Raw genomic sequence first — 26,591 nt, 5'->3', positions numbered from 1 at the left:
AAAGCCTCCGAATACTACCTTAGCGAGAATCTTCGGCATTTGTTTACGCCTGTTGCCTCTGGTCAAGTCCTGGAGGAAGATTTGTCTCCACTTTGAGTGGTAGTTTTGTCATCTGATGTCCCATCTCTTTCCACTTCAATGGTGGCTGGATCACAGCTTCCCCACAGTCAGTCTGTAGTCGGGTCATGTGTGCCGCTTGGTGTGATGCCCTGTATAACTTACCAAGAATCGAGTTCGACGCTTTCTTTGTTGGTTTATGAATCCACTTTTACCTCTCGTGTGATGTCTGAGTCCAGTGCAGCACTTCTGCAAGGAGAGATGAAGGATTTCGGTTCGACACTTTCTCATCCTCTTCACATGGACCCCTTGATGCAAGGACAGCCTTTTTCTACCATTATGGAGCTTTCCTCTGAAGCTTTGTTTGTGATTGATTAAGGGCACAATGTCACACCACCTCTGGTTCCCCATGCGACGCTTGCAATTTGAGCACCACTTGCTTTTCTTGCCAAGAACCAATTACCACGTCATCTTGACCATACCTTAACAATTCCACCGCTGTCTTCGATTTTGGGTCCAGACAACACAGAAGATTTGTCATTGTGCGCGATGCTTGCGTTATGGATTTACTTAGCTGCTTTGAAGGACTGCCGCAGGTTACGGAAGAGACTTTTCATCCAGTTGTCTGCTGCCTCTACTTCAGAAGTCTCCTGTACTACCCTGGCATTTTGGCTGAGATCTACGATCCTGCATGCATATGGGTTTGCGAACCTCCCTCTGTCATTGATGGCGAAGCCTTATGAGACACATGAGACATGCCTCTACATTGGCGCTGCACAGGCATTGTTCCCACCAGTCCATCATAGAGGGATGCTTTGGAAGTTGGATATGGTTTTTTGCATCACGTTATCTTTGGGGTCTCTCTGTTGAAGATCTCCATCAGTTTGGGCCCTGGCGCAGCAAGTGTCAACAACCTGTCTTCATACATAAAGCAATCCTTCTGTGTGTTGGTTTGCACTGTGTCATTCTCACCTAGAGTACTAAGGTGTGCTAACACTGTTATGTTGTGGTGTGACAGACTGAGTAATGAGTCTTTGTGTTACATGCAGAGATGATCAACTCCCCGCTTACTGACCACTACTCTTTGAGTAATTATGACATGAAGTGTTGATTTTGATTATCTATATGGTTTTCAAAGTATTCTGCTCCTGTGTCCTTTCTCACCTTTGGTAAGTTAGGGAGAAGTTTGGTAGGGTAGATACTGAACGTTAAACTAGTTGAACTACCGGGCTGTTCCCTTGTTCACCGCCCTCAAACAAGTGTCTGTGATCAGTGCTGTGACCTAATAATTGGTGGAGCAGCAGGGTTTACTTGCCAAACTGCATCCTTTTGTTTATCCAAAGTTGCGGCTTAAAACCACATTAATTCAGGAGCTCCCTCTCCTTAGAGTTTTTGTGCTGTGTAAAAAGTGGTGATCAGAGATCAGTAAGATTTGATTCAACTTAGCTCATGGCATGTTTCCACACATGGTTGAAGAGAAAGAAGAAAGCTGCATAACGTGAGATAGGATAAGTACATAAATATACAATTTATGGTTGAAATAATCAGTATCTATATATAGAGAGAGCGAGCTTGGGCACCACGACAAATCATACACAATTTAGTTAATTGAATAACGTATGCAAGGTATTATAAATCTATTGGGTTTCAAGTGATTTTTGTGCGTTTTTTTACTCCCAGATTTGTAATTAATTACGTAAATGTGATTTTTATTGAGTAAAATACGCACATATGTGCCTTGTCTGGAGCTCTGGGCCAAAACAAAAATCACTTGTCATCGGTTGCATCCAAAGGCTGAGATGCTTCAGTGAAGATTCAGGTGAGAAGTAGTCATCAGGAACCCATGCTTGCTGTTAAAGGCAACTAAAGGGATAGGATGGTCATGCTCTTTCACTTAGTTGACAAGTCCCCCGTTTGTGTAGATCAGTGTTCATGCTGTTGATCACTGGATTGCCAGGGCCAGACATGATTTTTTACAGACCGTTGCCATTTATTTGTAATATTGCTGAGTACAGCGTGAAACACAAACCAATATACAGATGGAGGTCTTTTACCAGGAAATTATTCAGTGCTCGATATTAAGGGTGATCCTAATGTCCTTTTGATATGGTGTTTGAATCAAAGGAAGCCCTGGTGTAACAGTTCAGGGATTACAATTTGGATCCCATGACTTTCTCACTTATTGTCAAATACTGATATCATAAGAGGCTGCAGTTGTTATGCAGAGTTACACCCTTTGAGTATGCCATGATCTAGGGTTGAAATTATGAATGTAGGTTTGTCAGCAATATACTTATGTTTGTGGGTTTCACCAGATCTTTAAAGACCTGAATCCTGTGAAACTTCCAAGTAATGACACCTTCATTCACTAGTCATAAGAGGCGATTAACAGGATCGGGTGGTCAGACTCGCTGACTTGGTTGACACATGTCCTCGGTTCCCATTTGCATAAATAGATGCACGTACTGTTGATCACTGGATTGTCTGTTCCATACTCGGGCACACCACATTACAGACTGCCACCGCATTGCTAGACTATGCTGAGTGTGGTGTACAACTAACCTCACTCACTCTTTAGTGTACTTCATTATTTTACCATGTTTTCATGTCCACTTTATGCTTACACTTATCTCATCTCTTTCCTTCTACAGGTATATCCAATGTAAAGAGTAGAGAAGATTTAGTAATGTCCGGGTCCGACTCTTCAGATCCCTTCTCAAATGCACCTTTCAGGAAACCAGGGGGTAAGTGTACAGTCATGTGTCCTACTGCTAGATTACCGAGATGACAACAGCATGATGCCTCTGCTTCTGGCCTCCTTGCCAATCTTCTTCTAACTTTCATGTCTCCTTAATTGCTGCAAGCTGCACAGAACCATGCACACTCAGACCAAACATGACTAGAACAAACACAGACTGCTCTTGTTTCAATGACCTCCTCAGGATATTGCAGGGTTCAAATTTCCTCATGCATTATTCCAGTGGAAGGTTGCAATAATAAATATGTTTTTCATGCTGGTTTTGTTTTGGTTTTTTTGTTTTGGTTTGGTTTGGTTTGGGTTTTCTTTTCTTTATACCCAAAATCTTCTGTTATTCTGTCATTTATATGAAATCAGTGATAAAATATGTTCATAACATGTAATGTTCATAGTGTTTGAGGTTAATATGAGGTTGTATTTTGTAGTACAATAATGGTTCCAAAGTTGAATGTGTGGTCTCAATGTCAATTAAACAAGAGAGTCATATTTTCTAGACTGCAAATGCTTATAATCACTTCTTAGTGAAATGGCATAAACTAGTTAGGAAGATGAATAATGTTACACTTGCGAGAACAGTGTAATTCCAACAGTCGTAATTAAACATATTTAGGAATACTCTCTGATTTTCTTTAGGTGTGGTTATTGCTTCATGTGTGATGTTCTAGTGATGAAGGGGCGGTGTGGTAGCCTAGTGGTTAAAGTGTTGTCTTGTTTTTGAAAGACCCAGATTCAAATCCCCACACTGGTACAGCTTGTGAAGCCCATTTCTAGTGTCACCTGCCACATTGTTGCTGGAATATTTCTAAAAGCAGCATAAAACCAAACTCACTCAGTCAGTCTAGTGTTGAAAATTGTTGATTTTCTGTACTTATGACTAGATCATTTCTAAGTCTTCCAAGCAGTGGTTAAAAATTTAATGAAACTATTGAACCATTCCCTTGACCATGTTAATATGTAGACGGCTCTTTAATACATCACTCATCAATAAGCAGACGAACTAGTATATATATTTGTGGGTAAGTTTCTTCTACTTTATTATGGACAGGTTCTTCAACATTATCTGGAAAATGCAGAAACAGTAGGCAATTGATTTTTGTTAAACATACTTTTAACAACTGATGATAAGTGCTTATATTATGTCACAACAAAACTCTGCATGTGAATTTGCTGATTCAACTCAACCCAAACAAATTACTTTGGATAAAGTAGCTATAGATGTGTGATAATAAAATCAGACTCGATTCCCAACTCTTGATTTAATACCTGATACTTGATTTAACACCAGACATTTAATTTGATAACTGACATTTGATTTGATACCTCACGCTTGATTTCAAACTTGACTCACTTGACTTTATACCTCACACTCGATTTGATACCTCACACTTGATTTGATGCCTTGCATTTGATCTGAAACCTCACGCTTCCCAGTGGCAGGGGTAGAGAAATTTGCACTGACACACTTTTCAAGTGAGTCTCTCTTAGATATCCTAAGGGTAAGCGTAATTTCAAAATTTTGCAAATAAATGTTTTGGCTCATTATCTAATGCCACAATTCTTGGTGTTAATGCAGGAAATATATTAAACAAAGGTCTTTGTTAGATCGTACCTTTAAATAGCAGTAAGGTGGACTGACTAGTTAAGCTTCCATGTATGGGTACTTCACGAAACAAGTTGAAGAGCATTGATTCTTTCATAAAACTAGAGAGAGTCTGCCTCTGATATAAGTAGACCCAGGTAATCTGTGTTCCACCCTTTCAAATCACTGAATGATGGATGATTAGCACATAACAATAAGTGTATAAGTCATTAGGGAAACAGTCAAGATAACCTGGTGAGTTTGATTTTTGTAAGTTAAACACATCTGACATGCTGACATTTCTTTAAAAGGAAAAGACAAAGTTTTGAATATTATGGCAAGGCAAAACTGCATGTGATTTTACTGATTCAACTCAACCCAACCGAAACAACCCATTCCCTGTGTGCATCTGCCAACCATTATCAATACAGTGAGCTATTTTCCGATCATGAAAGGATTTGTTGCTCTGTAACTGTTTTCAGTAGTCATGTTTGGGCATGGTTTACTAACTGTTTGTTTGTTTGTTTACTAAATCATAACTCTAACCTTTGAGATGACTTCATGAGTTTCCATGCATAGCAGATTTGAATGTGGATTTAGAAACCTCTATCAGTTCTAGTCTGGACCTATCTCTCCACTCTACATCACTAATTGTGCATTAGATACAAAGAATGTTCCACCAGACCAACCTAAAGCAATGTCTGGCAATTCCCTGTGACTTTCAGTGCATGATTGCATGCTACTACAGCCGGATGCCTTGCTGTTGTTATTGCAGTGAGATACAACAAGCATGGGAATATGACTGCCTCCACCGCTGAACGCCATGGCAACCGAACCACCTCTCACAGTTCCTTCTCCACATACGGAGGTAGAAAGTGACACCGCCTATTCTGTCTGTCCCTCTACGTGTTCCAAGGATGCCGATGACTAATGTCTGGTCTGGGTCTTGCAGGCTGCCATGGAGATGTGCCATCAGCGTTCTTCTATCCGGGACGATGTATGTCAGGATGGACCTTGTTCGAAGAGGCTTGATAGTCAGCTGTTGCAGCCATTTGTCATGGAGCTGTTAGACTGTGGCTAGACAGTGTTGATTGTGCATTGAAATGTTACAGGGAATTTGACATGTTGAAATCCCATCTTTCATATTTTTTTCCTTTTTAAGTTTGTTGAGGACAACATGTTTTATTTATTTGAATGTAATCACCACATATCAATTCTGCTATGCGCCTATACAGCATATCACATATCAAATTTATATGAATTGTCAGTGAATGTTGGAAGCTGATTATGAAAGTGCCAAATTTCCGCTCTCGTGGCCTCCTGCTCAAAACTGTACAAAGCTGAGAGACACTATCAGTGATCCTATTTGTGCTGAGGTAAATGACATGCCAGTTGTTAATTCATAAGGTATTATACATGTGTAGTATTAAGAAATGGTTCACGACCAAGGGCCAAGGAAATAGATATAAAAAGTAATTCTTTGATTATCAATTTGTGCAATTTTGAAGAGAACTTAGCTGAGCAAAATGGTGATTGAGGTTTACCAGGGTCCATATCCACAAAGCGTTCTTAACTCTTCGACCTTCATAAGTCTATGATAAGCTGTAGAATTACAACAGGTCGTAATGTTTGTTACTTTGTTGATTGGCGCCAAGAAAGTAAAGGACAACCCATTTTTTCATACCATGACAGGGTCCTCTCATTAGTGTGTAAGCATTAGTGTTCTGTTACTTCTTTTCAAGTAGTGAACATGACAGTCATTTTTAGGCATTTTGACAGGTTGGTATCTTTGCCTTGAAATATAAGATTTTGTACAACATGATGTGCCGAATGTTTTATTAAGGGGAGGCAACCGTGTGTGTTCTGATCTCCTTGTCACACTGTCATGGCACCAGAAGGAATGACTTTAAGCTACTGTTCAGTGACAATAAGTGAAGCCCTTAAACATGCTAAATATTACTTGTGAAACCTCTTTTCCTATCTGAGGTTTAGTATTTAATGTTATTTTGAAATTATGCCTGAAAGTCAGTCCTTGTAAGCCAATTGTTGGGGTCCCACGATGCAATTGGAGCCACCCTCAATTACCCAAATCACCCTTGATGTCAAACACATTTATCAGACTTATCAGTAATTAATCTTGTGCTGTTCTAATTATGTTAATCTATTTTTGTTTTCTGATTTTGGGGTTGTTTTTGGGGGGTTTGTTTGTTTTTTGTTTCAAATAAAGCTTTTTACTTAGACTGAATGTAGGAACATTGTTAGTTCAGGAGTAGAGTTATTAACTTGTCAGGGTAGATGGTTATGCTGTCACTTTTGTTACACAAAGTGGTTGTGCTTGACAGTTTTTCTCTTTGTATTTTTGATAATCGAAAATATATGTATGATATACGTCACAGACTAGGTTAAATGGGGTTGTACGTGTGAAGTGGCTCTACCTCTTATGATAAACAATTATATGATGGTAACACACTGACAAGAATTTACTCAGAACCATCATCCAGTTGACTTTGAGACTTAATTTTGTTGCATTAATTCAGTGTTATGTATGTACTTGCTGGTATATAAGCATACATGCATAGCACCTGACTTATTGATTTTGAGAACTATAACAATCATTATGAAAGGAGTTTCACTATTCCCCACAGCACTTGTAGACATGTCAAGGTGATATCCACAGATGTGTGTTCCTACAAAACCTTTAAGGTATGGACAGTTAACTGGATGGTTTTGCATACTGATCATAATCACCTGAAAACAACTCCAAACCATTCTTCTAGCCTTAAGATAAACACAAGACAAACTCCTAACCATTCTTCTAGCCTTAAGATAAACACAAGACAAACTCCAAACCATTCTTCTAGCCTTAAGATAAACACAAGACAAACTCCAAACCATTCTTCTAGCCTTAAGATAAACACAAGACAAACTCCAAACCATTCTTCTAGCCTTAAGATAAACACGATACAAACTCCAAACCATTCTTCCAGGCTTAAGATAAACACGATACAAACTCCAAACCATTCTTCTAGCCCTAAGATAAACACGATACAAACTCCAAACCATTCTTCAAGCCTTAAGATAAACACAAGACAAACTCCAAACCATTCTTCCAGCCTTAAGATAAACACAAGACAAACTCCAAACCATTCTTCCAGCCTTAAGATAAACACAAGACAAACTCCAAACCATTCTTCTAGCCTTAAGATAAACACAAGACAAACTCCAAACCATTCTTCTAGCCTTAAGATAAACACAAGACAAACTCCAAACCATTCTTCTAGCCTTAAGAAAAACACGATACAAACTCCAAACCATTCTTCTAGCCTTAAGAAAAACACGATACAAACTCCAAACCATTCTTCTAGCCTTAAGATAAACACGATACAAACTCCAAACCATTCTTCAAGCCTTAAGATAAACACGATACAAACGCCAAACCATTCTTCTAGCCCTAAGATAAACACAATACAAACTCCAAACCATTCTTCTAGCCTTAAGATAAACACGAGACAAACTCCAAACCATTCTTCTAGCCCTAAGATAAACACAATACAAACTCCAAACCATTCTTCTAGCCCTAAGATAAACACAAGACAAACTCCAAACCATTCTTCTAGCCTTAAGATAAACACAAGACAAACTCCAAACCATTCTTCTAGACTTAAGATAAACACAAGACAAACTCCAAACCATTCTTCTAGCCTTAAGATAAACACGATACAAACTCCAAACCATTCTTCCAGCCTTAAGATAAACACGATACAAACTCCAAACCATTCTTCTAGCCTTAAGATAAACATACAAACTCCAAACCATTCTTCCAGCCTTAAGATAAACACAATACAAACTCCAAACCATTCTTCTAGCCTCAAGATAAACACGATACAAACTCCAAATCATTCTTCAAGCGTTAAGATAAACATGAGACAAACTCAATACATCTTCTAGATTAAAGAATTAAAGATAACACACCTTACAAACTCCCAAACATTCTTCTAGCCTGAAGAATGCCTGCATCTGGGCATCTGGAGTTCGAGTCTCCACTGTGTTTGCCTATGTGTGAGATCTTCACAAGATGCATTGGCATTGTACATAACTGTAAAACTGTAAAGAAATAAACTTTTTTTTTCTTTTTCTTTTCTTATATCTTCAGACAATGCCAAAGTGTTAAAAATAATCAAAAACAATTCATTACATTAGCGTCCATTTAAGCGAGTCATATTGGAAGTTTCTGTTGTCTTTTTCACAGTAAAATATGTAGTGTGGTTATTGTTTCCATTACTTCAGGCAAGGCTACCACATGGATCACCTGCTCGGTGGTGTGGGTTATGTGACTCTATACTCACATGCCATTGATCTTTGCTCATCATATTAATTACTAGTCAGTCTAGTCTCGTCCAGACTTATTTACAGGTGTGCAACATATAGCAGTAATATTGGCCAATATGACAAAGCTTGTAAATCTGAAGCAAGCCATAATGTAGAGATTAATCTGTAGGAAAGTCTAGAAATTCATAGCACCTATATGTTGGTTAGGAAAAATGTATTACCACACTGGACAAAAGGCAAGAAATCAAGATATCCTGTATCCCAGTGGATGCAATATTAATGTTCTAACTCCAGTGTGTTTCAACAGTTTTCAAGTGGAGAATGTAATACTGATGAGGTGATGGCAGTGCCATGTGGCTAGCCGGTCCTGCTCAAACTTTGACTGTGAATGATAGTCAACTGTGGAATGCAAGAACTCTAAAGCTAGTCAACACTTGAATATTTTTAAATCACTGTATTTATGAATATCTCACTATTGCTTAGAACTAGAAGCCCTCAAATGAAATGATCCGAAGTTGACCATGACACTGTGTTGTTTTGGTGAATAAATATGTACATTATTGTTGTTTCAGAACAGTTCATGACTTTTTGAACTTATGTGTATTTATGGTTCCAGTGTAATCTTCTGTATATAGAATGCTTAGATAGTGTATAAATGTCTACACAGTTTCTTAAATGATTTGATATGAAACTTTAGAGTAAACCATGTGTTTTCTATTGTAATTTTCTAAGGTTATTTAACAATTGTATTGTCAGGATTTGGTACTTAGTTTACAGGCTTGTTTGTTTTGATACATAAATATGTTGTGTGTATCGCCAATACCTGTGATAGTAGATTACCTGTAAATACTGGTGTATATTTTAGGAAAGCCTTACCATGACTGTTTCATTAATTATGACTTCTAAAGTAAAATTTGAGCCGACTGCAAACAATGGCTGCAAGAACATTCCAGAGTTTAGGGAAGAGCCAAAAGATTGACATGGTTTTGCAGGATGACCAACTTAATGATAGGAATGAAAGGCATAGTGGTTGTGGTTTTGAGCCCGAGAAGGCCTTACGTTTCTACTGATGTTCTATTTAAAGCATTAAACTGTATGTTTCAGGTAGTACTTGTTTGAAATACAATTAGAAGACATGTTGTTTCTTGAGTCCTGTGAGAAATTCATGTTTCTCCCTATCTTTTCAGCCTGAAGTTTCTACAGGCATATTATACTACTTAGTACAGAACAGATTTGATGCCTGAATGACAGGAAAGTGAAATGATATGTCGTCAGAATAGACAGTCAGTGACATAACATTATATGGATAGTTCCTGGTATAAAATACAAGTCGCCTTCGTGATATTTCCAGCACTCTTCCTTGAATAGCAGCTTTCCACCTTCTCCACAATAGTAGTCTCCCTTCCTACATATCGAGTTATCTAGCTTCCTAGTCATTCCCTTCCTTATTGGCCTAATTACCCCCCTTTCTTCCATACACATCAAGTTTTCTCGCTTCTTTGCACACCTATTTGTCAGTGAAGGTCAAGATGTGCTAGTCATTGACCTTAGCCAAATGTAAAGCATTATTTGGAGGATGCTTTTATTTAGTTATCATTACGATGTGCCACAGACCAGAGAACTGCCCCATAATTTTAGACAGTGTTTTTCGTGAAGTTGCTGCATAAATATGTTATATGAACGAAAAAAAAACATGGGTTTTATTATGTTCTGATCTTATTGAATGTTTACCTAGTAAGTGTATTGCAAAGAGTAATCAAATTATATAAATGTTCTTTTTGCCCCAAACTGTCAAATTTAACAAATACTAAATTTGTATTTATTTACATCACCCATGAGTAGCTAATGATTTTAAGGAAGTTACTGTGGAGTGTTTTAATTAAATACATATTTGTGTTTAGAGGGTATGGCGTTCCAGAAACTATACACTGGAAGCTGTCTAAACCGGCACTCGTCGGGACTGAGAAAATAATGCAGTTGAGACAACATGCCAGATTGTAGAGCTGATGTTAAATGTACAAGCCTCAAACGGGACTGAGATTTTGTGTCAGTGTTGACAACTTGCGAACTTGGACAGATGCCCATTTTGACATCTTTCACTGTATTTCCAATAATGTGTTGATGCATTGAGTACAAGTTTATGTTCTGTACAGGGCAGTTCCTATAGAGGAAGTCTAGCAAGCATTGTAGTATTTCATGGGCAACTGCTATGCTTCATTTTACCTCAAGGCTGTAGATGGTGTAGCAAATATGGTTCCAGTCTCGTGGTTGCAATTCAGGCTTATGGCCTAGTGACTGAAGTGTTTGTTTGTCATACCAGTTTGGTTCAGTTCCTCATGGGGATGTGATATCTGAAATTATACCATGCTTTATTTGCAGAATGTTGCAAAAAGCCAAATAACAAGCATGTTCATTATTCATCCAATATGAGTGGAATATTGGAACATTATGGCATGTATTCTTGAGATATTCCTATGATTCTATAGTGTTTGACTTTAGTGTCTGGCATAAACCCTCACATCGATCACTAGTTGGTATTGATAAAGTATTCCTGTGCCTTTCTGAGTCCACATGGTTCGTGGGATCTGGTCTTTCTGTAGTCATACATAGGAGTATTTCCTGTTCAGGTGTCACTGTATCTTGCTTCTCAGGCTATGCTGTCCCATCAATGACCATGGAAGGTCGTTGCTTTTAGTATCAATTGTCATGTTGTGTTAGAATGTTTAGGTGCAGGATAGACCACAGAGTAGTAGTGCTTGTTCATTCTTGTTGTGTGGAATGGGAAACATGGCATCTTTTATTATATGTTATTATTAAACATGAGTTGACAGATGAATAAAGTGTTGCATATTTTGATTAGTTGGAGCTATGTGTTTATTCTAGAGAAAGATGGACGGTGCAGATATTGATGAACATGGGCTGTGGGTAGCCCTGATATCGTGCCAGAACTTATGATCATGGGTTTGAATCCTAGATTATGAAGCTACATTTGTCATCACTATATCAATAGGTTTCACTGAAGACTTCAGGCTTTCCTTCAATATCTAGCTGTCCCTTGGAATAGTTGCAAAATTGCTGATTTGGCATTAAGCACTATCCTCTCACTCACTCATGTCAAACTGACAGACCATGTTATAACTTAGGGTAGTGTTCAAGAGGGTGTTTAACCCAATGCAAGGTATACTACTCAAAAGTAGTTAAAGACCACTCAGTTGTTTCTTAGGACTAGTAATGACACACTAAATATAGTAACATGAAAGAATTGGGTGATCCTTAACTTTGTTTCAGTAGTATATTGCAGGCCAGCTGTGTTCATTGTGAATCTTAACATTATGCTGTCAATACGCTCAGTTCTTGAGTGGTTCGTTTACAGTGTTTGTGTTGATGTATTTTAGGTATCCAAACTATTGTAACTTTAAAATAGTGTGTACTAGATACATCAATTTCCATCATTTGTTTATCAAGCTCCCATAGATTTCACAGACTTGTCCTTTTTGTCTGTGTTGGGATGAGCTCTATCTTTTTAATCTACTTTCAGTAACTGATATTTCATAATATTCGTATTAAGTGCAGATGTCTTGCTTTGCTCTGTTTACATGTCAAGGCATCCTTATAATTATAGTTTATAGTTAACAGTTATGGACTACCCTGATTCAGATTTTAATGTCAGTATGTAAAATTACAATAAAATATTTTGAATATGATGCCAAGAGACAAGCAGATTAAAATCTTTGGTAGGACATTTCTGCAGGAGCAAACCTCTATGACCTGGGGCCCTCTGTAATTTGATGGAATAACAGTATCTCTGGCAGGTGCTTCTTTTTGCTGGCCAACTGTAGTTCTAGGGTTAGATGTGATCTGCTTCCATGATAGTGAGGCTGTGGTATACCAAGGTCACACAAGTGCTAGTCTGTGTATGACGAAAACAATGCACCATATGTTTTCAGTTTTATACCAATATTATGAGAGATTTTATTGACTGTTGCATGTGTACATACCATACTGAAGAGCTGTTTACTGTTTTAGAGATCAAATGGTCACCAACTGAACGTTTGTTTGCTTTCCTTAACTTATTTGTGTTATTTTATCAGTTATGTTATCAGTTTGGTCAATCGTTATGAAACTGGCCTCATATTTGTTACCTTGTGTCTAGTTTCATTTAGAAGACTTAAAAATGTAGGAGAATTAGGTGAGTTTACAGAAAATAGTACATTTGTTATTTATCATCTTGTAGATGATGCTTCTGTGTGAAATATTTGTCTGCAACGGTGTAATGGTTGATGATACACTATCATGCTACAAAGTTTGCAGCAATGCAATGCATCTATTTACAATGGTTGTATCATGATACAGATTATGATACAAGTGATTCCCTGCTTGTTAGTGTTCTGTTATAAAACACTTCCAATTGAGTCTGTGTCCACGAGATCTGTTCAAATAGTATAATGATAACATTTTGTGGCATGTATCAGTCCTCACTCCTGTATCATGATATGTATCATACCGTTACACCCTTTACTCTGAAACCCTCATGGACCACATCCAGTCATGGTCTTGATCCACAAAGTGTAACATTTCAACCTAAAGTACCTCTGTACTATGTCGTTGGTTTACGAATACATAGTGCTATGAACGGTTTGTGGATGGGGACTAGGACTCTTTGCTGTCCACCATTTTCACTTTAACCCCACAAGTAAATGAAATTATGTTACATACCTATGCTCATTATATTGAGAAATTTGTTAATATTGGCGTTTTCACTGGTACAGAAACCATCCAGATTAAAAAATTTGTAGGTCCTGATAAATAAGGTTTAACTGTGTCACCGTCATAGAATTTTTTTAATCTGCAAATGACACATGATGCTCCCTTGATTTGTTCAAGTACTGTGACTATTTTATAAAGGGCAGTATTTTTAGCATACACCAACCGCTACGTGTACAAGTGCATTTTTTTGCATATAATTTTGCATCTCTTAAATCAGGATCTAATTTGCATTATTGGAATTTGCTGTTGTCAAAAGAAAATATTTCTTTTGGGCAGTAGCCATCTGTGTAGGAACTATGATGAGGTGTGAGGGTTTCAAAACAAATGTTCAGTGTTTACATGTCATGTGCAGCCTGATGTGAAAGTATGTTGAACTGACAGCCAGGTTATGGTGCAATACAATGCAAAATCTGAGGTACCCTATATACTTTCAGGCTGTGGAGATGGTTGTTATAATGTATATACTACATGTGATTGCAACTGCCTTGTTAGTCAGTCCCAAGTTGATGCTATGAGAACGTTAGAAAAGCATGCAATAAACTTACCATGGTGACATTTGATTGGTTTTATTATTGTCTTGGGGATGTTTACAGGTTATCAGCTGATTGTATGTCCCCGTTTCATATATACTGCTCAAAAGAATATGAGGATGACCCAATTCTTACATATTTACTTATATAGTAGCTAGTTATGCCATGACAGGTTGACTGTTATGACAGAATCTGTGAATAAGTGAATAACTGCAAGGCTGTGCATAGAGTATTCAGGGTGAAATTTCCTTGCTTGAATCAATGGTAACCATAGAAACTGGATTTCAATGAATAAACCATCCAATTAGGTACATAATCTGAATAGGATTTAGAATTGAGACCCTCAAAGAGTGATGATTTATGAATATCTACAGTAAGATGAGGGCTGCGATATTTTTGGGCATATCCTTCATCAGGTGGAGAAAACACAAAAGCAGATAGCCATATATGTACGTGCAAAACAACAACACTGATAAAGTGACAATGATGGGCACTTAACGTCATAATTCATCTTATCGTTCCAATTGATTTTTCTGAATTGTACGCCCACATGTACATTAATAGACTTAAACTCAGGAATGTTTCTTGGCTCAATTGAGTTCCTTCTTGATGACCTCTTTGGCATGTTTTATCTGATAGCATGTTTTTCGAACTATGACTATCCATTGTGTGATGAAATTAAGCTCAGAAGTTATTTATGCAAACTTATGGAGTCTCTCTCATCACTGCCTTTAAAAGTTCATGAATACCAGCATGGTTTTGTACAGTACTGCTCTGCTGATGGAATGCCCACCATTTTCACAGAACACTTGGTGTCATCTCTGATTTTCAGGATATAGTCTCATAAGCTTCACCACTTATACCCTGTTCACATGCATCTGTTTACACACTTAAGCTAATTTACACACCATTAAAAATGCACACATGTAGAAGTGTCACGCGAACGAACATATCTACTCATATATGTGTATTTACACGAGGAACAAATGTGATCCTGAGGTCATGTAAGTGTATGTTTACACATGCCTGGGTGTGTATTTCAAGTTATTTCGTTAACAAAGAAACAAATGTGTAAAATGTTTATAAATCAGAAAACAGACTGACAACGTAATCTAACCTGAATCCCTAGGATTTATGTAATGTAACATGTTTTGTAAAATAAGTCAGTAATATTGTATTTTTGTCAATGCTGTCATCATGACGATACTGCCGAGGTATGACTTAAAGTGTTATTAAGCTCAGGAATGTATATATTCTGCAGTTCCAAACACCTGAAACAAAGGAGAACAGTATCTGATAATCAGCGGCACCAGGATTTATTTTGATCAGTAGCTGTATGCAGTGTTAACCTTGTAACGCCAGTTCAGCGATTACCACTTAATAGGTTATAGTCCAAGAGATGATAGGCGGCAGGCAAGTTGCTAACTTGCAGAAATGACTGAAGTTGAATATAAGAAAATGAGAGAATTATTTGAGACTGACATCTGATATGGCTATATAACAGTGGGCAAATTACTTATCCAGCATATTCATGTGACTATTGGATTAGCACCACCTGAATCCAAGAGCAATTTTTATATAACTTTGGTCCAGATCATACCCTATCACTGAAATGGAAAAAGCATGTGCTTCACAGAATATCTCAAAAGCAATGGATCACATGTTCGCCTAAAATGTTGTTAAAAGCTCGTGTAGCTGATGGTTGTTTTACTTTATTTGTCAGGAGAAAGAAAGATAAAAAACACACTCTCTGTACAGGCATTATGTGTATGAAGAAGCGTCTTTTACTAAGGATACTATCTTGTTCACAGCAAAGGCGAGTATGACATCTTGATGGACCTGGTGACCTGACAGAATGTAGTCTCATAAGGGTCATGATCCCTAGGGTCCTCCTCGTCCAGGTGACCAGTGGGATAGTTATCACATATTTGGTTATGCAAGATTGTGATTACATATTCCTTGAAATATCAGTGAGTGCCACCGTTTTCTGTTCAGGTGGTACCCATGGGACACCTGTTGACCAGTTTTGACAATGGCAGCCATCTATTGCCTCCATACAGTTTCGGAACTTCCACCTGTTATCAGAACCTTGAGCGACGTCTTGGATGTCTTCATATTTAAGGAAAACCACAAATTCATCTAGAAGAACACCTTCAAGAACTAAAAAAAACATTAATACAATCAAAGACCGTTGTTTCACCAACTCCAAACAGATTTGAATCTATTCTGTGCTCTGTAGTGTAGGCAAGCCATTATGAATCAATAGCAACCTTTTCCTTGTAGGTATCTAAGGCAGATAGATGTACATAGGTTTCTTTGTGGACACTCTTCCTCTTTAGTATGAACCAACTCAAATCCATATTAAGTCGTTCTGAAATTGCCATACCAATTTTTGTCATCTCCTTATATCATCATATCATACCACCATGGCGATTGCCTCTCTTGGTAGGGGACTTTCTCTCCAACGGCTCTGCATTATATCAACTATGATGTCAAGCTTTTTGATAAATCGAGAATTAATACTTGAATGTGAATAATATTTGCACACCCTTGCTGATTTATCATACAAACACATAGTAAATTTACACGGGTGTATATTTGCTTATATGTAAATACATGTATACTCGCATTTGTAAATTGTGCATGCGAACAGAGTAAATTAGTCTCTGATTCAGGTGGATGTGTTTTGGTAGATAAGCAATTTGTCAAAGCCCCATTTATATGCACCTGTTTGAAAACATGTACAAATGAAACTTTACATACGTTTGTAAATGTGTCATGTGAATGCATTTAGTACTTGTGCATGTAAATATACACTAGGAGTAAATTTATATGTGGTCAGGACAGGTGCAAAAGTATTTACACTGTGAGCATACTGTGGCCTGTCATCTTCTTTGAGGGAAGAGTTACATCATACTCCGGAAGTAAAACATCACATATGGTCTGACAAATGCCAAACAAACAACATCCCAAAAATAATAATGAACTGTAGCTTCTTTTTCTTTTTCTTTTTTTTTTTCAATTTATTTGACACATAAAGTACAGAAATGGAAGATAATTATGTAATGTTTAGGGTATGAAAATCAAATTTAGGACTCTTCACGGCTCCCTAGGGTCATGAGAGAGTTATATACATGTGTTTGGGACTCACCTTCAGTATGGAACTTTCATCAACTATGATTGCTTAATAACGATAAACAAACCCCAAAGTAAAGCAGGTCAGGTATTTAATCAGTTCTGAGCAGTCAACTGGCAAAAAACTAAGTAGTTTTAAACAACATCAAATTACAAACTTAGATTATCTGAACTTAGGGCCCAGTAGCATTGTACAGGACAATTTTTAAAAGAATAAAGAGACCGACAAGGGCACCCATGGATGAACAATAACTTCTATGTACTGTTGATAGTTACTTTACATGCTATACATGCTATACATGCATTACATTTATCAAAAAATCTTTGTACATGTCCAAACTTACAATTTGGTATAATAATGATCTGTCATTTCAAATTATTCCAACAACACTACTATATATACAAAATAAGATGTATTCATTCTATGAATCATGTTAGTTGTAACCATTCGTTACTAATTCTGTTATGTTATCATAGCATTCCTGTTAGCTACTGGTATCATGTTGTCATAGCATTGTGACGTCATAAGCATTGTGAGGGCATGGGTAGAGTTAACAGTTAGCTTTACTGTTCAGCTCAGCTCACCTCAACCTGATGAGGGGTTAGGATAAGCTCCGAAACGTCGTGAAAATAAACTCAAGAAGTTGCTATCCATAAAAATTGTCCTGTATTGCTACAGGAGGGAACTACGCCAACTTCTAAATGCCTTTGAAGAATCACCAAGTAGCATTGTGTCGACAATGATGCAAGCTTTCACATTCACTCTGTATTTGGGATAATTCATGCGTCAATGTGCAGGTTTTCTGCATCAAGGCTGGCTGACTTGGTTGAGTGTAGACAGATGTTCATTTTGTTGATCACTAAAATTGTCTAGTCCGCACAACTTGATTCTCCAGTGCTGGATTGGGGTAATTACTTGGTGGAAGATTTATGAAAAATGGTTTCACCATATGTCACCCAATCACACTTCTTGCAGATTTAGATTATCCAACATGATCTTGGAGAATGATTGTATTTCGTTTATACCACTCGAGTGAAGTTAAGGAACACACTACCATAGTTAGTCTGACACTTCATGACATTTCCAGAGAGCATGAAACTTTGCATTTACGTAACTGATCTGATAGTTCTATCTTTCGGTGGGAGCAGTTGGGTACCCTAATGGTTAATGCGGTCACTCGTCACATCGAAGACCCGGGTTCGATTCCCCACATTGGTACAATGTGTGAAGCCCATTTTCTTGTGTCCCCCACCGTGATATTGCTGGAATATTGCTACAAAGCAGCAGAAAACTAAACTCACTCACTCACTCACTCACTATCTTTGGGTACTGTAGGAATTATTCAAGTTATTCAGATGTGGGTTTGGCCTATGTGTAAATTATCATTTTTGTAAATGAAGCATGTACGCAATAGCATAAATATATTGATTAGAATAAAATGATCCAAAATATCATGCTATTTAGGTTACAAAAACTGACAGTATTCATTGTTGTCAGGTAATAAGTAGTCAATGAGTGAGTTTAGTTTTACATCAAACTCAGCAATTTTCCAACAATATGCCTTTGGTCTATAAATAATTGAGTCTGGACCAGACAATCCATTGATCAACAACCCATACTTGTAAATATTATACGCGCACACTCACTCACGCATCACTATTGATCTATCATCATTATACTCTTGTGTCCCCCACCGTGATATTGCTGGAATATTGCTACAAAGCAGCAGAAAACTAAACTTACTCACTCACTCACTCACTCACTCACTATCTTTGGGTACTGTAGGAATTATTCAAGTTATTCAGATGTGGGTTTGGCCTATGTGTAAATTATCATTTTTGTAAATGAAGCATGTACGCAATAGCATAAATATATTGATTAGAATAAAATGATCCAAAATATCATGCTATTTAGGTTACAAAAACTGACAGTATTCATTGTTGTCAGGTAATAAGTAGTCAATGAGTGAGTTTAGTTTTACATCAAACTCAGCAATTTTCCAACAATGTGCCTTTGGTCTATAAATAATTGAGTCTGGACCAAACAATCCATTGATCAACAACCCATACTTGTAAATATTATAGGCGCACACTCACTCACACATCACTATTGATCTATCATCATTATACTGACACACTTCACTGCTCATGCAGTGTCGCAGACATCTCAAATCATCCAGTCAGTACTTGTGATGAACATGATGAATAATGTGTGCTATTCTGAAAAATCTGTTTCATCTGCAATGCTGACGTGAGTCAGCTGTGCATATTGTGAATGCTGTACATGCATAACACGAGTTGATTGTGTTGATATTACAGAGAGCAACAATGAATGGTATATAACATTAGTTTAACTCAGCTGCCTGCAGTTAACATGGCTCACCTAATTCTCTTAGAACTGGCATTATGTAAGTATTTCACCTTTACTTACATCGTTGTTTTGTCAGTAACAGGTGATTTATTCATGTTGATGGTTGATATGTTCTTGTCAGAGCATTCTGCTTGTGCATCATATTGATTCCATCTCCACTTTGCATGTATACTGATTGTTGTAAAAATATCGTACAGACAAAATAGTTGAAATTCCATTTATTATATTTACATTTTAATCCCATGGTAAAAGGTCACATTCTCTTTTGATTCCCACTGACAAACTGTAATCCCAAATAATAAAGATATACATTTTATCACTTTCTTAAAGTGTATTGTGTGTCTGAACTTTAAGGGTTGGAAGACACGCAATGTACGTCATGTAGGAGTCAGTCGGTAGCTTAGTGGTTGATGTGTTCACTCGTCACTCCATAGACTAGGGTTCAATTACCCACACTGGTACAGTGTGTGAACATTTCACTCACCCCTGCTGGAATATTGATAAAAGCAGCTTAAAACTAACCTCCTGACTTTTTTGCATTCATTCATTCATTCATTCATTCATTCATTCATTCATTCATTCATCCACCCAGCCGTTTATTTATTTATTTATTTATTTATTTATTTATTTATTTATTTATTTATTTATTTATTTATTTGGCATGGTAGAATCAGTGGAACAAACCTCAAGGACCGAATGTCATCACTGATTCAGCATACAGTGTCAAAATGAAGGAGTAACATATGTTATATTTGTTATTACACTTTCTATGTAAAGTACAGATTCTTATTCTTGTAGAATCATTAGGTTGAGACCAGGATTTGACTTCCACGAAGTCACTGTGGCTGAGTGGTTAGGCAGCTGACTTTGTTGGCTGGTGTTTAGGTACCTTTCTCAGAGGGTGTGTGTTTTGATCCTGGATGGGACCCATCAAAATTACTAGAATCTGTACTTTACTAAGAAAGTGTAATCCCAAATATAATGTGTTACATTTGATCACCTTCTAAATGGCATTGTGTTACGTAAGTGAAGGATTACTTTGATACACATACAGACCATTTCTACAATATTCTACTCCATCTGCACCTGCAAATACATTATAAAGTCCCACAAACCGGTGGTGTAGTTGCATTGGTAGACAATGTAAAACCAGAAGTGGGAGGGAAATCAGAAGGGCTCCCGACTCCGATGATTTTACATTGTAAAACCATTCCAATACCAAGGAGAAGTGTTCTCTATAACACATGTACCGTCAATGATGGGTAATTACAATGTAGATGATCATTTATTGAAGCTTCAAAACAATAACTGAGACATACCTAAAATCAGTTTAATGACAGCAACTACAAATAGATTCTTTAAACCTACTTCTTTTTTGTCGGCCCAATGGCTGTGTGGTAGAGCGTCTGTCTACAAATCTGAGAGTTGCGCTTCCAATCTTCCTAGGGAAAACATTTGCACTTTGAGCTTAATCTTGAGCAATATTTTTCAATTGATTTCAAACACTCATATATCATTTGAATGTTGATGTTCATATAGAGTTCTGAAAAGATGATTGCAGAAAGTTAAACCTGGGAGGAGGTCTTTCTCAGGAAGAGTAACACCTGTCCCTCCAGAACAAAAACCTCAAATGTGGTTATTCTGGGAAAATAAGAGATGACCAAATGTCTAGTGAGAAGCACACTTCAGGTTTACATTGTGTGTGTGCATGCGTGTGTTGATTGCAGACTATGTGTCACATGCCAGTGGAGGTTCACCAAGTGCTAATCATCAGTTAAGTTGTGTTGTACTAGACATTTGACAGTGATAGGTGAAAGGGACAGGATTATGCAGCCATTTGATTGTTGTATAGAAGGGAATTTATGTTTCACTTTTGTTGCTTTTCCGTTTAGTATTGTTTAAAGTTTGACATGAAATTCATGGCATTCCCACAATAGCCCTGGCGTTAATAGTTTAAGATATTTAACTTCGCGACATGTTTCATCACATTCTCTAATTTCTGTGTGGTATGACATATGATGATGCATCAGTATCTGTAGGATATTTTAGGCATGTACACCATGATAAAGGAGACCGGGGCAGATAGTTCTCAATGATGTGTGCAGCATACATGAACAGACAAGTCCCTTTACAACATAGCATTATGAAGTTTCCTCACAGATTAATTACACTGTCTGCACATAGTCACTACCACATGTCAACGGGGACCGCAGGGAAAATATCTCTTCTGTAGAAAGATAACTGGGCAATGTTACTATTCTGCACAAAGATGATAAGACAATATCACAGTACTGCACAGCGATATCAAGGCAATATCTTTATCCTGAACAGAGGTGAAAGGGCAATGTCACTATTCTACACAGAGATACCTTGGCAATATGTCTATGTTTCTTTTCTGCACAGAGATGAAAGGGCAATATCACTATTCTGCAGAGACATATCAAGGCTGTATCACTACTCTGCACAGAGATAACAATATTACTATGTTCTTGGTTTCCACTAGTCCGTCGTGCAGACCCTGAAGTATATATATCCAAGAAAGCCCACGCAAGTCTAGAAAATGTGGCAAGTCTAGATTTCCTTAGCTTCAGGAAAATGAAGAAAGTCCATTTCATTATGTCATTATGTTGATACACAAAAGGAGTATCAGTATTCTGCAAGGTCTCTAAGACAATATCACTTCTGCATAGATTATTAGACAGTGTCACTATCCTGGGTGGAATATAAGACAGTGTATACAAAAATTTGCTAAAATACGCCTGGCAGTAATCTGTAAGCCACCTTCTTATGATAAAATGCTTGGAATTCAGGAAAGGTTTGATTGCATCTACTGGTGCATGTAATGCCAACAAGTTTCTACTTTTCAATTGAGTCATAATATTGTCAAGATCCTAACTATTTGAAACTGACTTGGTAATCTATCTCTAGCAAGAGATTAACCCAGATTTTTATATGTTACAGATGAGAATGCTCATCCCCATGGAAGTCCGGACTCAGGAGATGATCGCCCAAAGAAGGAGAAGAAAATGCCATCAGATACAGAATCAAAGAGCTTCCTCGGTTCAGGAAACCTGAAAGCAGCCTTGTCCAGATCTAAGTACCAGCAACTGGTTGACACAGATGAGTCTGAAAAGGAGGAGGTCCGTCACTCTAAATCCCAGACTGACGTGCGGAAGGGTTCCGAGGGCAGCCACAGGGACAGAATAGAATCCAGTTCTTCATATGCAGAGGATGACCATTGTGATGGGGTAGCTGAGCCGAGAATGAAAGACTTCAGCTATCAGGAGCTTGACGATGAATATGGAAGGCGTCCAGTAGATATTCCTACACGTAGAAAAGAAGTGGAGCATGTGGCGCCACGGGAGGTGAATGTTCGGAACACTAAAAATGACGTGCGATCGGACAACTTCCAGTCAGATCGAATAGTTGGACATGAGTATGGTGTGAAGCCATTACTGGATGATGATGAGCTGCAAGATGCATACGGGAATCAGCATCACTATATGTCAAAACCTGTGGCAGAAGATGTGAATTTGAACAATAACAGTATAATGAATTCATCCCGAGCTTCAGCTCTGAGTCCAGATGAAGGACCTGATGATATATTTGGTGCTGCTCCATTTAAGAAGAAAGGGAGTAAGAAGCGCCCTGGGAGTAGCATTGCTTCTGGACCAAGTGCTTCTTCCCAAGCCAGTCCAGCTGTTGATGAAGTGTTTGATAATGCTCCATTCAAATATCGAGGCTCAGTGAAGAGCCAAGCCTCCTCTCAGACTGTAAGTCCTGCAGACAGTACAACTCCCAGCTATGCATCTCACTCGGCACAGAGTCCAGAAAATGACGTGTTTGGGAATGCTCCATTTGGGGGAAAGAGGACCCCTAGTTCCACAGCCACTGGCCCCTCCTCCTGCCCGGTGTCCCCTATAAGTGAGGACCAAATTGTGATAACCCCAGTGGATGCCCTGCCTGGTTCAGGGTATCAGGTCAGGACTGCTTTAGGGGGCAGCTCAGCAGCAAAAATTTCAGGAGTCCGAGAGATTGGGTCTCAAGAACTACCGCCTTCAAACACAGCTGAGGATCCTTTCGGGGCAGTTCCATTCCATCGTGCTGTGAGCTCGCATTCTATCCGCAGGGATGAGCAGACGCAGTCCTCTAGTCCAGGCTATACAAGCATGTCCAAGTCTGCTGTGATGACCAGCACTCCCATGAAGGGACAGCATCCGGCCAGTTCCAGCAAGACCATTGGCCAGACCATCGCCTCCCCACACAGACAGAGACCTGACGACCTTTTCTTGGAGGATGATCAGGCTCTTGTCACAGACAGTGATTATCCTGCTATGTCAAAACATTCCAAAACCAAAGTCAAATCCAAGAAACCTAGTCGTGATATTGCAAGTGCAGCATTCTCAAACATGAGTTACAACGATGAAGATGATGAACTTGATATGGACTCACCGTCTCAGGAGCAGATGGGGTTTGCCCTGGATGGCAAGGGCCAGCCCACTTCTTCTAAGTCTGCCCAGAATCTGCATATAGCTAGTATTAGGCACCCAGCATTTGCTAAGGGTTCATCTCCGCCGGCTGTTACAAACGCCTCCCTGGAAGCAATGAAAGTCTCGTCGGGTGGTTTCGATCCAGGGACATGGCCACGGAAACAACGCAAGTTGCCGATCCCAGCCACAGCTGAGCCCTTTACTGTCAAGAAGAAATAAGTAATCTCAGTGCTAGATCTGTCAGGCAAAATAGAAAATACTTGTGTTTCAAAAAAAGGAGTTATCAAAACAACTCTAGTGAACAAAAAGATTAGAGGTCATTCATATTTTTGGAGATATTTTTTTGTAGTGAAGACAGCACAATTATAAAAATATCTCCCCAAATATTCATGATCTGTCAATTATTTTGTTAATTATGTATGAGTTAATAGAATCAAATCATTTGTGGTTCTGATATGGATCAATATCGATCTTATAGAGAGACACAAGTATTTATCTTCTGGGCCAAATATGCTGTTATTTATCTTTCGAGTCTCTATGTACGTACACTTGCCATATGAGGTAGTCTGTTGTGCAGTATGTTATTTCTCATTCTTACTGCCTATCATGTGTTGAATTTAGGTTGTGTATTATCCAGCTCTTTTGTGATCAATGTCTTAGTATTCGTGCTGATTGAGACATTTTGCTATGGTCAATAATAGCCTCTAACCTTTACACTGTTCTTTGCATCAACTTTAACATTGTTATAGCTGGTAGCGGAAGGAATAATTGATATTACCATAGCATCAACCTTGTCTGTTTACAGGGTAAGTCCTGACTTACTCTACAGAGCTCCTGTCCACTAAGTACTCATAGGACTGAGGTGATCGTAACTCCCACTTATTATGCACCCTTATCCATGTCTTTGTTCCCGTGGATCCACGTCTCATTACCACATGTAGCAGGGCATTGATGACATGCTTACCTTGTCAAAAGGTCTGTGGTTTGAATCCGAGAATGGGACTCAGATATTGGCCACTACATTGGTGGTACATTTTTATCTGAAATTTGAGAAAAATCTCAGTACAGTATCTCAGTACTCTGTGCATGGCTTCTGTTGAAGGGGAAGTATGTAGTGGGGCGTGGAGTCATTCCATAGATGACATCCTTACATCTCTGGTCATGTGGACAAAGCGTCCAACTTCAGATCAGAAGGTCCGTTGATCTGATCTAAACATAGAACTCTGTAAGTTTATGGCCACTACACACATAGTTACCGTACCTCTGCAGTTTTTATAAGTCTGTGTTAAAGAAGATGAGTTACGATCATCTTTGCACTACGATCACATCATGGACATGGGACCTGCACTATTTATTGTGTACTGTTGTGATAGATTTAATATAATACAGGTATGAATAATATTTCACAGCTGTGATGTACTTAATGATTTCACCAATGATGTAGGATAAGTAGAGATACACGCTGGTGTTAGGTTTGCCATGCGAAATTCACTTGTTATGTTTAACTATGGTTAAATAGACCTGTTTCCTATCTTGATAGCTTTATTCATGATTGTTGTACTAGGAATGTTTCAGCTGCATAAATGATTTATAAATGTTTTACTAATATTTTCAGATAGTTTATTTTCTGTTTTTTGGGGGGAGGTTTGACTGTTCTTTAGAAATATAGTTTGATCTTTTGTGGAAATGCCATTTTATTTACATGCTTGTCCTAAGGGATAATGAAGTAATATCAGTGTATGAAATAAGGCTCATCCAACCGACCAAGAGAGGATAGATGTCTGACGGATAGTCTAAATTTATAGCTAGCCAGCCTTATGTTATGGTACAAATTTTAGATGTTCCATTCATCTGAGTAAATTCACCGTATCTTGGTGTCCGGACTGGTTAATCCCTTTAGAGGCTGGTAACATTTTGAAGTCTGGCCAGATTCTAGGCTTATGTCATAACATATAGTGACATGTAGATCCTTTTGCACATCAGAACACAAACATTTTGTACCATAAAACTGAGCAATTTGTGTGGATACTGTTACACATATTTGTCTTTGATAGTTTGTGTCCCTTGGCAAGAATGTTTCAGCATCTGACAATGTCAAGGTCGTTACTCAGTTGTCCTTCACAAACTTCTCAAAATCCTGACTTCTTTTCTAGACATTTGCACAAACAGATTGTCACAATTAAGAACTTTCACATTAGACCATCCGTTAGGTTTCATAATCAGTGCCCCTTCCACAATGTGAACTTTACACAACAACTGTCATAAGACTAGGCTACAGTATGAGGGTAAGACTCACCTTTGTGCTTAGATCGCTTTGTGGAACAGGACCAGATTGGCTGTATGCAAAACGATTGTGAACTTTTACCTGATTATATGTTGAACAGGGTTGTGGAAGAATGTTATGACTTCATCTTTTGTGTATTTGAGACATGTAGATGGCTTCATCTATTCCATTGTCTCATCTTTGAAACATTTTGTCATATTGGCATGACCTGATAAAGGCTACACTCAAAGGAGTATAGAATATTGTTTTTCCTCTAGTAAACACTTGGGCATCTATTTTTCCAACAGACTT

General features: G+C 38.1%; 1 protein-coding gene across 1 annotated transcript in view; it reads left to right on the top strand.

The window, feature by feature from the left end:
- The window catches only part of LOC137285011 (AP2-associated protein kinase 1-like), a 50,891-nt gene extending 25,263 nt beyond the window's left edge, over positions 1-25,628 (top strand). Inside the window, exons 15-16 of the mRNA XM_067817126.1 lie at positions 2,709-2,801; positions 22,488-25,628. Of these exons, the coding sequence (XP_067673227.1) occupies positions 2,709-2,801; positions 22,488-24,235 (1,841 nt within the window). The 3' untranslated portion in view covers positions 24,236-25,628. The remainder of the gene's footprint in view (positions 1-2,708; positions 2,802-22,487) is intronic.
- Positions 25,629-26,591: the final 963 nt, after the last annotated feature.

Source organism: Haliotis asinina, chromosome 5 (genome assembly GCF_037392515.1).
Source record: "Haliotis asinina isolate JCU_RB_2024 chromosome 5, JCU_Hal_asi_v2, whole genome shotgun sequence".
Taxonomy (NCBI): domain Eukaryota; kingdom Metazoa; phylum Mollusca; class Gastropoda; order Lepetellida; family Haliotidae; genus Haliotis; species Haliotis asinina.
Note: the sequence above shows the minus strand (reverse complement) of the source record. Positions and strands in the feature narration are given on the sequence as shown.